This window comes from Pipistrellus hanaki (genome assembly GCF_964339955.1).
Source record: "Pipistrellus hanaki genome assembly, chromosome: 5".
NCBI lineage: Eukaryota > Metazoa > Chordata > Mammalia > Chiroptera > Vespertilionidae > Pipistrellus > Pipistrellus hanaki.
Window position 1 is genome coordinate 76,174,396 of NC_140507.1, and position 12,940 is coordinate 76,187,335.

The 12,940-nt window shown below is 56.2% G+C and overlaps 1 protein-coding gene across 1 annotated transcript; it reads right to left on the reverse strand.

The window, feature by feature from the left end:
• Positions 1 to 1,881: 1,881 nt before the first annotated feature.
• Positions 1,882 to 11,405, reverse strand: CDC37 (cell division cycle 37, HSP90 cochaperone). Its single transcript, XM_084885710.1, has 8 exons — positions 11,201 to 11,405; positions 6,155 to 6,436; positions 5,736 to 5,844; positions 5,515 to 5,630; positions 5,313 to 5,435; positions 4,080 to 4,262; positions 3,891 to 3,962; positions 1,882 to 2,430 (listed from the first exon to the last, which is right to left on the reverse strand). The coding sequence occupies exons 1-8, from the start codon at positions 11,300 to 11,302 to the stop codon at positions 2,281 to 2,283; spliced, it is 1,137 nt and encodes a 378-aa protein (XP_084741836.1). The 5' UTR covers positions 11,303 to 11,405; the 3' UTR covers positions 1,882 to 2,280.
• Positions 11,406 to 12,940: the final 1,535 nt, after the last annotated feature.

Sequence of the window (12,940 nt, forward strand, 5' to 3'; positions counted from 1 at the left end):
CTGTAACTAATGTAACTAAGACAAATACTTAATACTTTAGTGCAATATTTTCAAACAGTACAATGAATATAAAAAATGTCAATAATAAACAAAATATCAAAATTTTAGGAATTAGAGTGCCTGAGGCCAACGGAAAAATCGAGAATATGGATTGTCTTTGAAAGGTTTCACAGTAAAGAATTAAGTTGCCCTAGCAGGTGTGACTCAGTGGATGGAACCTTGGCCAATGGAGAGCCCCCTTCACTGCCATTCAAGGGCACATGCCTGGCTTTCGGGCTTTTCTCCAGTACGGGGCGTGCAGGAGACAGCCAATCAAAGGTTCTCTCTCATCATGTATGTTTCTCTCTCTCTCCCTCTCCTTCCCTCTTGGAAATTAATTTAAAAATATTTTTAAGAAGGAATTAAGCAAGTGGCAATCCTGGATGAGTGAACTTTATCCAGGACCTTAGGACGCCTTCCCCCACCCTGCCCTCCAGATCCACCTGCCTTTCTCATCTATAGGAAAAGCATTAGGAGATGCAGCTCACTACTGCCCCCTGGTGGTGATCAGCTTGTGCACAACAGCATTCTGGGGCCCTTAGCTTTGGCAGATGTTTGTTTGCTCAGAGCCCCCTGTATGGCAGAACCCCTTGTGGCGCAGTGAATACGGGACCAGGAAAGGCTCCCTTGGTCCCCTGGCGGAGCTCACAGCATAACAGACAATACACAGGCCGGCAAAGCCAGGCACTTGGGCAGCTGAGGCAAGCTGCCTGGGGTCAGGAGGGGCAACTCAGAAGGCTGGTGGAGGGCCTCTGGGCAGTGGCATCTGTGGAGGGGGGTGGTATCCCTCAAGAGGGGCGGGCAGAGGGCTTCACTGGTTTGATATCTCATCTTAGTACCAGGGGTCCTCAAACTTTTTAAAGTGGGGGCCAGATCATGGTCCCTCAGAGAGCCTGAGGGCCGGACTATATGAACTACTAATTCCTACTGTAACACCTCGGCTGCGCTCACTGCCCGAAAAACCTGGTGGGCCGGATCAGACTCCTCTACGGGCCGCATGTGGCCCGCGGGCCGTAGTTTGAAGACCCCTGTGACTTAGGCTAATGTGTCCATGCTCATTGTACTGTTCTTTAAAGCCCTTTCTGGGCCCAAATATTTCACTACTTTTTAAAAAGAGCCCCACTTGAGGACACTATAGGGGTGTTCAGGCAAAGGGACAGGCATGCACCAAAGCCCACATCTTGAGCTTTGCCAGGCACCTGCTTGCCAGCGGCATTATCTCCTTTCACACAGCTGTGGGAGGAAGGCACCACCGTTCTTCTCATTGTTCAGAGGGACCCCGAGACCGAGTTATCCAAACTCACACGATATAAGATTTCAAGTGCTCTCACACCAGCAAGGCACAGAGGGCGTGGACAAAGGGACACAGGCGAGGGCAGGGAGGGCAGGGAGGTGACCGGGCAGTGCTCTGGGCCGGGTGAGCCTAGGGAGGGCTTTGGCCTCTGCTCTGAGGGAGAAGCGTGTGCATGTGCACCCTCTGGCCACTGCCCGCTGGGGTCTGGTGTGGAGCCGGTGTCCAGGCCAGAGGGGGTGGGGACCCGGACCAGGGTGGAGGCCATGTGAATACAAAGATGTTTTGGAGGCAGAGCTGCCCACATGGGAGGTGAGACGTGGTGCAGGCAACTTCGAGGAACAAGACAGGTCCAAGACCGAGAGGTGAGAGGCAGGTGAGAACTTCGACGGAAGAGAATGTAACAGTGGGTCTGGAGTGAGCACAAGAGTTGCCCAGGTAGATGGAGGGCAGAGCGTGGGACTCACAGGCCTAGTCACCAGCACTCACCAGGTCCCCCATTCCCGTTCCCCCACCCCCGAAGAGCTGTGCCGACAGCCCGCGCAATGCTGTACAGAGCATCTGAAATCCTTTATTGGAAGATCACTGCTGTTTACCATATAGGAGACTCAACAGCTGACAGTGGAAACAGAGCCCAGTGACTGGAGCAGGCCCCTCGGCTGGGGACCCTCCCCATCTCCTGTGGATCGGCCTAACCACCTGCTCCTCCCTGGACCCCAGGGCCTTTGGCATAACGCTGCTGGGGGAGCTCAGGCAGTGAAGGCCCTTGACTCAAAGCAAGACTTGGATGAGTGCGGAGGGGGGGGGGGGGGGGGGGGGGGCACGGGGCAGGTCTTCCAGGCTGGAGGGGGGAAGTGAAGGAAGCCAGGAGCTAGGGCAATGGCATCTATTTTCATTTCTGAAAAGGGGGCACGGACGCCTGCAGGCAGGCGGGCAGCAGCTGGGGCGGGTCACGCGCTGACATCCTTCTCGTCTGGCTTGACAGTTTCCAGTAACGGGTCCCCGGGACCTGCCTCCTCTCCCTCCTTGGCCTCACTGGACTTGGAGTTGGGGACCCAGAGGCCTGAGTCGATGCAGCGCTGCATGTGGTACTTTGCATCCTGTGGGGAGAGAGACAGACAGGTGAGGCCAAGCTGCCACCTCCCCGAGGTCCACCTGTCTCCTGCACGTCCTAAAGCTTGCTTACTGCTCATTCAGTGCAGAGCTACCCAAAAGGACTGCCTGCAGTGATGGAAAGGATCCATAATCTGTGCTGTCCATCAGCCACATGTGGCTATCACGTAAGTCAGATGTGGCTAGTGCAGCCAGGCTGGTGTGGCTCAGTGGTTGAGCGTTGACCTATGAAACAGGAGGTGATGATTCGATTCCCAGTCAGGGCACATGCCCAGGTTGTGGGCTTCATCGCCAATACAGGGCATGCAGGAGGCAGCCGATCAATAATTCTCATCATTGATGTTTCTATCCCTCCCTTCCTCTCTGAAGTCAATAAAATAAAAAATAAATAAGAAAGCATGATCTCTGTGTACCAAAGACAGGCAGTGAACCTCAAGCTGGAGTTTGAAGACCTAGAAACCCCAGCACAGATCCTCTGAAGGGACCCAATTTACATATGAGGAAACCAGTATGCCCAACCATAAGCCACTGTCAGGAATGGGGTCAAACCAAGCTCTATTAAGACTCATCTCTCAGCACTGCTACTGCTCCTAACAATAATGACAGCTGAGATTTACCAGCATGTACCATGTGCCCAGCCCTTCCCATGCACTTGGCCAGTTAATATCAAAAGAGAATTTGTGTTCCTAGCTGGTTTGGCTCAGTGGATAGAGCGTTAGCCTAAGGTAGGGGTGTCGAACTCAATCAGAGAAGGGGCCAAAATCTAAAATCCAGCCTAAATCGCGGGCCGAATGGTTTACTGAACAGTCATAAACTGACAATGTCATAAACTGACAGCGGAGTGCAGTGATGACAGCGCGGTGCGGGCCACATTGCAAGGCCTGGTGGGCTGGATTTGGCCCGCGGGCCTTGTGTTTGACACATGTGGCCTAAGGACTGAAGAGTTCCGGGTTCGATTCCGATCATGCCAGGGTTGTGGGCTCAAACTCCAGTGAGGGGTGTGCAGGAGGCAGCCGATCAGTGATTCTCTCTCTTCATTGATGTTTCCGTCTTTCTCTCCCTGACCCTTCCTCTCTGAAATATATTTTAAAAATATTTTTTTTAAAAAAGAGAGAATCTGTGGTTTGATAGGATAACTGGACGCTGGGGAGGAACCTTCTCCTTGGACCACCTTGAATCACTGGTAAGATGGGTCAGTAGGCTGTGCTGGCTGTGCTCACAAACAGCCCACAGTGACAGTGAGACCCGGGCTGGATGCCGGGGACATAGTCTGGATGCCTCATGTGCTGGCCACACAGTGACCCAGCCTCCCTCACTCCTCCCAGAAGCCCAGGAGACCTTCCTTCTATCAGCAACACGGAGAGCTGGGGGCAGGGGAGCTGAGGGACACGCTGCTGGCCTGCCGCTCAGCCTGGCTAGAGGGTGGGCCTGGGGTGCAGTGACTTACATTGGGGTCCATCTTGCTAATGGCGTCTTGGAGCATCTGCACGTCCTTCACGTCAAAGCATTTCTGGAGTTCCTGCGGGGGCAGAGGGGCTGAGGTCAGGGCTTGGTCCCTGGGACTCCCGAGTCCTGCTGGCTACCTGCCTGCTGCCCGCCCGCCTGCCCGCCCGGGGCTGGGGCTGCGGCTGCGCACCTCAGGGAGAGACTCGTAGACTTCCACGGGGTCCAGGCCGCCAGGGCCCAGCCGCTTCTTGCGCTCCTCCTCCTCGTACTCCTTCATGGCCTTCTCGATGCGCAGCTTGGCGCGGCCCCGCACGCGCTCCTTGAACGCCTCCAGCTCGTCGTTGAAGCCCTCCATGTACTGCTGGTCGGCCGTCTGCGGGGAGCAGGAGGCAAGAGGGGTTGCCAGGCCGCACCGAGGGACCCAAGACCCTCCTGCCGCCAGTCCTCAGGGACACCCTGGGGCTTAAGCCTCTTCTCTGTTCCATCTAGCCTCCGCCTCTACGCTCAGACGTTACCACCTACACAGGCATACCTCGAAGGTACTGCGGACCGTTCCAGACCACCGCGATGAAGCAAGCATCGCGATAAAGCAAGTCACACGAATATCTGGTTCCTCGGTGCATATAAAAGTTATGTTTACAATATACCGTAGTCTAAGTATGCAATAGCATTATGTCTAAAAAAATGTACATACCTTAATTAAAAGATACTTTATTGCTAAAAAATGCTAACCATCATCTGAGCCTTCAGCGAGTCGTAATCTTTTTGCTGGTCTTGCCCTAGTAACATCAAAGATCACTTGATCACAGATCACCATAATGAATATAGTAATAACGAAAAAGTCTGAAAAACTGGGGATATTACCAAAACGTGACCCAGAGACATGACAAATGGTGCCGGTAGACTTTAGCGCAGGGTTGTCAAAAGCCTTCAGTTTGTAAAAACACACAACACCTGCGAAGTTCACTAAGGTGACGTGCAATGAAACAAAGTGTGCCTGTATGCTGGTGACCGCCTGCCTGCTGCCCCCTGCACCACTGACCCCCACAGCCATTCCTGGGTGTCCTCCTGTGGGGGTTTTCGCCGACACCCCAAACTCAGCACAGCCACTGGGTCACGCGGCCCCGCCCCCAAACCTGCCTGGCCCTCAGTCTCCCCAGCTCAGCGCACGGAGCTCTGCTCTTCCAGGTGCTCAGGGTAAGAAACCTGGAGGTGTCCTTGACTCTGTCCCTCATCCTCTTTCAAAATCTGTCTGGAAGCCAACAAATTCTCACCTCCTGCGTGGCTCCGCCCTCTCCTGATGTGTAAGGTTCTCATCATCGAGGCCGGGCCCCAGTGGACATGGGTCTGCCTCCCACCAACGACCGCAGGCTGGTTCCCTGAGGACCACCCCCACTCGGCCCAGCTGCTCGGGGGCCCCCACCTTGATCTTCGTGAAGAACTGCCGGAAGCAGGCCCGGGGGTCCACCTTCAGGCTCTTGGCCAGCTCCAGGATGAACTGCATGACGATGGTCTGGTGCGCCACCTGCTCCATGAGGGCACATTTCTGCCAAGGAGGACAGCAGTGTCACCGGGTGGCAGCCTCAGGGGAGAGCCTTCCCCAGCCCAGGGCAGGCTCCACTCACCTCCTCCACCTCCAGGTCAATGCACCAGATGACCAGGTAGTTGGCCGTCTCCTCGCACACCAGGTGGGCGTTGTCTGACAGGTACTTCTGACTGTCATCCCAGCGGTGGAGCATGCCTACGGCAAGGTGTTGACAGGGTGCTGGAAGGACCCAGAGGCAGAGCCAGCCCCCGTCACCCACCACCCCCTCAGGCCCCTGGTGGAGCTCCGCACCCAACTCACCAAAGTGCTTTATCTGTTTCTCATACTTCTCCACAAAGGTCTTGTGTTTCTGTTCTCTCACTTCTTCTGACTCCTCCTCCACCTGCTCGGGCTTGGTATTGACCATGCTCTGTGGTGGGGAGAGAGGGAGCGGGCTGGGGGGAGGCCTCGGAGTGCCTCGAACATGGCCGAGTGGGCCGTGGCCTCAGTTCCCATCCCATCCACAGTGATGGGACCATGAACATCAATGTGGCCTCCGACTAGGCCCTTCGGGCAGATCAGAAGGGGACCAGTGGGGTGCTTCATCCTCTTGGCATCCCTGTTCCCCCCATTGTCCCCATACATCTCTCCCTTAACCTGTGCAGCCCTTACCACCCCCACAACCTTCCAATGGCCACGGAACCCAACCAGGGTGCGAGTACCCCTCAGGCCCCGCACACCTTGCTGAAGCCGTCTTTGCTGAGCGTGTCCACGTTCCAGGGCATGCTCTTCTCCTTCTTGCGCATCTCCTCCAGCTTCTGCTCCCAGCTCCGCTCCTCCTTGCGCAGCTGCTGAGCCTCGGCCTGCAGCCGCTCCAGCTCCGCCTTGCTGCTCTCGTCCTCAGCCACCTCCAGCTCCTTCAGCTTCCGCTGACACTCGAGCACCTTGCGCTTGCACTCGCGGCAGCTCCTGTCCAGCTCCTCCTTCTCCTTCTGGAACTGTTCCATGCGCTCCACCCGGGCCTGTGGGCAGGGATGGCCCATCACTCTGGGGAATAGCCTGCCCCTTGATCCTGACCCCTTAACCCTGGCCCCATCCCGGCCAAGGGCTTCCAGGATGTAGCTGGGATGGTCACAAGGAATGTCTGCACCGACACATGTCCTGGGCGCCCAGCTTCCACCCTCACCCCCAGAGAGACCTACACACACAGAGGTCCCCCCTCTGCTCAGAACTCCTCATGGCTCCCAGCTCACTCACAGCAGAAGCCCAAGTCCTCCCCACAGTCCACAAGGCCCTCACACTGTATTACCTCCGTGCCTTCCCCTCCTCAACTCCCCTGCCCCACAGCCACACTGGCTGCCTCAGCCTTTCCTGAGTGCACTCCAAACCTCAGAGCCTTCGCACTGGCTGTTCCCTCCGCCTGGAGGGCTCTGTGCCCGGAGCCCCTCCCCTCGGGTTACTCTCTCGCATCCTCAGCATCTTGGCTCATGTGTTGCCTTACAGGTGAAGCCTTCCCCGAGCACCTTACTGAAGATCAGACCTCCCCTCACTCGTCCTGCATCATCTTCCTCCTCAGCACACGTCACCTGCTAACACCCAGTGGCAACTATTTGTCATGTTTCGGGCAGAGTCCCTCTCCAAGGACACTGGTTCCCCCGAAGGGGAAATACATCTGTTTACTGGGTCACACACGCACTGGCACACGGCAGAGGCTCAGGAATTGCTCGCTGGATGAATCAAGACACCCCCTACCCTGGCTTGTGTGGCCCAGTGGATAGAGTGCCTGCCCAAAGAACAAAGGGTCTCAGGTTTGATTCCCAGTCAAAGCCATGTACCTGGGTTGCAGGTTCAATCCCTAGCCCTGATCCAGGTGCGTGTAGGAGACAACCAATTGATGTGTCTCTCTCACCTCTCTCTCTCTCCCCCCCTCCTTCTCCCTTCCACTCTCTCTAAAAAAATCAATGGAAAAAATATCCTTGGGTGAGGATTAACAATAAAATGAAATAAAATAAAGACATCCCTCACCAAGGTCATAGGCTCCCCTTCTTCCTCAGAGTCTTGCAACCCATCCTCTGTCCCGCAACCCTCTCAATCCACCTCTGCCTGGTGTCCCGTAGGCATCTCCAACTCCATGTCCAAAACCAAACCCACCATTTTACCCCCCAAAACCCAGACTCCTGCCCTGTCCCCCTCAATGAAGCCACCCCTACCCCACCTCCTGCCGCCTGTTGAGGCCTGCTCACTGATCCTGCCCTGCCTCCTGCTCTGGCACCAAGTCCTGACGGTTTTCACTATTAAATGACTCTCTAATTCACTCCACTGCGAGTCTTTGCGCCTGGATCACTGCCAAGGCCCCCTCAGCTGTCTCCGGACAGCATGCCCTCCTGAGCCCCAGCTTCATGCCCAGTAGCTTCCTGGGTGTTTCACCCCAAATGTCCACTTCCACTGTGCCCTAAGCCTAGTGATGGTGCCCATGTCACCGCCCCCCTCGCTCAGTCCCCCCATTCAGACCCCTATCCGATCACTTGGTCCTGTCTGCTCTCCAGCCCGCTGGGCTCCACCATCATCTTCCCTGGCTCCTGGCTGAGCCCATTCAATCCAGAGCCATTGGCAAAATCCTTCAACTGCTGCTCTCTCAAATTCAGGCTCAGAAGCTGACAGAGGAGTCTCTGGGCCATATACAGCTTTCCCCACTACTCCATCCTAGTGTGTGGGTTTAGATGGAACATTCTGACCCTGCCCCAAGCTGCCAAGGTCCTGCCCTCCTCTCCCGACTCTGGGTCCAGGCAGATGTTGGCCTCGTGGTTCCCCGAATGCACCAGTCTCTCCTGCTGTCAGCTCTGCACACACTGTTCCTTCCACCTGGATTCTCTGGCTTGGGTGGCAGCAGGCACTTACCACCCTCCTGGTCTCTGCTGGGCAGCCACCAAGCTCTGCCCGGTGTCCTTTGGGTGACCGCCAGGGAGGCCACAGCTAAATAAAGGCCTCCCAGAACTGGCAGGGTGGCTGCCTGCCAGGCCCGGCTTCCACCTCCATGAGGGGCTGGGCAGGGCAGAAGCCACGGAGGTGGGCGGGGCTGCCCTCCCGCCTTCCTGAGAGGGAAACCAAGGCTCATGGAACCTCAATGTGGCACAACTCCCTGGAAGGAGCCGCAGGAAACCAGTGGTGACGAGGGAGCCTCACCTGTCCCCTTCTGGAATCATTGGAAGTTTTTTTCTGTTTTTGTTTTTTTATCATGAGAGCGAATTACCTAAATAATAATGATGAAAGTAGTGGCTAAAGTTTAAAAAGAGCTATTACATGCCAGGGGATGTCCCAAAAGCATTACATACATTACAGTAAGTAAATAAAGCAACCCTCATTACAACCCTATGGGGTGGATACTATTAATATTCCCAACTGGGGAAACTGAGGCACCGAGAGATCAAGCACTTTGCTGGAGGCCATGCAGCAAATTAGTGACTCAGGAGCCAAGGTGTGAGCCCAGGCAGGAAGTCTGTGTTCAGAAGCTCACAAGGCCACCATTCTACCAATCCCACCTCTCCTCCAGGGCCTGAGCCGAGTTCTTTTCAGATCTGATCGCATTTCAGCGGACGGGGTAGAACCCAGGCTTGCCTAGTGCAGGGGACGCTGAGGCCCTCTGTCTCCACTGCAGCTCAGGGCTCTTGTGGCAGGACAGGAAAAGGTTCTGTGGGAGGAGGGAGGAGGGAGGGGGGAGGAAGGAGGAGGGAAGGGGGCGGAGGGCGTGGCAGGAGGAAGCCGCTACAGGATAGAGGGTCCTGCCCCCCAACGGGACCAAAGCGGTCTCCATGAAGCAGCATAAATTAACCTCTTTAATTTAATAAACTTGTGTTCCCAAGTTAATTGTCTTCAGAGCTCTGTGGAGGTCTGAAATATTTCAAAACAGTAAGTGTTACACACAACAGGAAATGGACGTGCTGGAACTTTCTTACACTCTAGGACAGGGGTGGGGAACCTTTTTTCTGCCAAGGGCCATTTGGATATTTATAACAACGGTTGAGGGACATTCAAAATTATCAACTCAAAACTTAGCCGGCTATATTTGGTCAAACATTTAATTAACTCACCCTAATGCCTTGGCAGGGCCAGACCAAACGATTCCACAGACCTTACGTGGCCCGCGGGCCCGCGGTTCCCCACCCCTGCTCTCCAGTGGCTGGCCCAGCAGACACACCATAAGAGACAGCCGCTTTAAGGAATGGGCTGAAAATGGGACTTGGGACCAGATGTAGGAACGAATAATGCCTTGGCAAGATGGAAAAGGGCCCTTCTAAGAGTTTCTGAATAAATGATTGGGAGTTGCCATAAGGGAGGGTGGGGTGAGGCATCCCTAACTGGAAGGTTCTGCGAGGTACACACCCTCAGTGTAAGAGTATGACAGGTACAGGCATGTGGATACAGCAGCTCTGATATGGGGGAGCAGGAGGTTAGAACATTAGGTTGTTTGTTTGTTTTTTATATGTTTTCATTGATTTCAGAGAGGAAGGGAGAGGGAGAGAGAGAAACATCAATGATGAGAGAGAATATGTCAGAGAGGAAGGAAGAGGGAGAGAGAGAAGCATCAATGATGAGAGAGAATATGGATCGGCTGCCTAGTGCAAGCTCCCCACTGGGGATCAACCAGGCATGTGCCCTTAACCAGAATCAAATCTGGGACCCTTCAGTCCCAAGGTCTATGCACTGAGCCAAACCAGCTAGAACTAGAACAGTAGGTCTTATGAGAGCCATTCTATTGGTCTGTGAGCACGGTTGGACAGGGAGAGAAGCAGGGGTACTCTCAGACTTTGGATTCTGGGATCTGGGTTTAGAGGAAAACAGATAAAAGGGGCAGTGAATTTGGAATCAGGCTGGGAGAGGGTTCCTGATGAGAGAAGAGACAATCTGGGTGTCTGAGAGCAGCAGGCCAGGCTGGCGCTAGGAGGAAGGCAGAGTAGGTTTGGATGAGATGTTCCAAGGATGGTAGAGGTTCTTCTACAGGAAGCTGGTCTTGGGGTGTGGGTGGTGCCTGGGTCTCCAATACCACGTAAGGAGCAGGGGCTCTGGCTGGGAGGGAAGCTGCTAAGGTAGGGTTTCCTGATGTCATGGGATATGGGGTCTACAGTAGGTGAGACTAAAGGAGAGCAGACAGAATTGGAGTCTCCACCAGGATAGAGATGGTAATTCAGTCTGGAGGGGAACCGGGTTCCAAACCTCCAGTCTTAGATGGGACTGAGGACCCCAGTAGGGCAAAGGACTTAATGATAGGGAAAGGGTTTGGAGTGTGGGTTGGCATCCAGGCCAGGAACAGAAATCCCAGGGGAAGCAGAGTTCCTTGTTCTATTTGGAGGAGAGGGGTCTGTGGATCTGAATGGGAATCATCCTCAAACCCAGGAAATCATATTGCAGAATAGATTCATTCAAGTATTAGGGACTCTAGGAACTGGGGAGGGAAGAGGAGGGGCGAATGGGATATCCAAGCTCAGAAGTGGGTACCCGACTAGGATCAGGGTCCAGTCTCTGTGGCAGAGTTCTGGGTACAAGTCGAAGGTCCCAAACAGGACTAGGGGGCACCCCCAAAGCTTGTCTTGGGAGTCTAGACTCTGAGGAAGATGCCCTAGGGGTCCCAGCAGTTCTGGGGTCACGGAGTTGAGCCCCGGAAGACATTAAAAGCCCAGTCTGTGCGGTGGGATCCCAGGTGTCAATGGCGGGTCCCTGGAGGTAGAAGGGATCAGAACTCTGGAGCGTAGTCCCGGGAGGGGGGAAGGGGCTGGGCACGCGAGCTCTACCTGGTGCCGCCAGCGGAAGAGACTGGCCGTGTCGATGTTGGGGTGCGTCTCATCTTCATCGTCAGACACCTCGATGTGGTCCCACACGCTGTAGTCCACCATCTTGCGCCGTGGCCCAGCCCGCTCCGGTTCCGAAGGGGTACTGGCGGTGGCGGCAGCGACAGCACTGGAACTTGGGCCCGCGGAGCCCCGCCCCTTCCGGTTCCGGTCGGGCGCGTAAGCCCCACCCGCGGGTGACGTCATATCCCTAGTAACTGCGGCGGCGGCGCTAGCGACGGAGCTGGTCTTAAAGGGATTTGAGCGCGTGTTCCGGCCTCTGGAGCCGACGCGGGGTTCCCGCTGGGCACGTCCGGGGGATATACCTGCAGGCGCCCCAACTTCGCGCCCTTCTCTTCTCCCGCTGCCTCACAGTGGGAATTTTACGGCAGCCAAAGGTGGGGGGCAGTTGGTGAGACTGAGCGAGGGAATGATTCTCCCAGCCACGCCACAGTGACAGCCAGAACCCACTGCAGGGGCGGGGCCTCGGCGAGGAGACCTGGCCCCTACCCATTGTGAATCGGGGTGGGGTGTGATCTGAGGGAATTTCCCAAAATGAGGAATGCAGGACCTTGCCCTGGGAGGGTCTAAGTAGAGAGGAGGGATATGACCCTGCCCTGGGCTGGCCACAATGTGGCCCTGCTTTGGGGGCTGGTATTTTCCCGGTTCGGATCAGGGCCCCCTTGTCCCACTCCTGTCTCCTGCCACATAGGAGTGGGGACTCGCGAACACACCCGCTCTAGAATCCCCCGGACCCCTCCCGCCCCCCACCCCACCGCGTGTCTGCCCATCGGGTACGCGGCGGCCTATCCCTGTGCGGCCGCTGGGTGTCGCTAATGTCTGTCCAGCGGCCAGTGCCCCAGGCCCCACGCAGGGTGGTGATGGGGCGGGGGGATTGTGGAGGTGTGGATGGGGCGGTACCCAAGGGCTGCTGCTCTTAGCCTCTCCGCTTTCGCCTGGGGGCCCTCTTCCTCTGCCGAGCTCCGAGGACTCCGTTACTCTGCGCTCGGGCGACCTCGGCCGCACACTCGTAAATCCCAGCCCAAGCTTTGAAACCGGGATGGAAGGTCCTGTTGCAGCCCAAGGCCAGGATTATCTCAGATAAAAGGGCCCTTCGTGGGCACCGGTGGGATGGGAGGAGCGCCAGCCCCCGGATGCAACAGGACCTTCCCCCAGAGCTTTTGGAGCGTGGACGCTGGAGGAAGTGAAGTAAAGGGCTCCAGATTGGGGGATTCCCCCGGCCCGGGCGGGGGTGGGGCCATCCAGACCAAAGCTACCGCCCCTCCACCTCGCGCTCCATTCAGACTCGCGAGTGGGAGGGCGGGCGCGGGAGTCCCCTCTCCTCCCCCTCCCCCCTCTGCTGGGGCGTCCAGCCTCTCAGCGGCCGCCACCGTCTCCTAAATCTCTCTCTCTCTCTCTCTCTCTCTCTCTCTCTCTCTCTCTCTCTCTCTCTCTCTCACACACACACACACACACCAGCAAACAAAGGGTCTGGATATCCCCGTTTTCCTCCCTCCACCCCACCTCCGGGCCGGAGAGGGCGGGCATCCCTACCCCAGACCCCTCTACAAGGTAAGCTTCCTGCTGCGCGCTGCGGCGGAGACGGCTGCTAGGCGCCCATTGGGGCTTCCTTCCCCCGTTCCACGGGAAAGTCAGGGCCGCAGTATGCTGCCCTCTAGGGCTTCAGGCCTGCCTTGGAGCTGG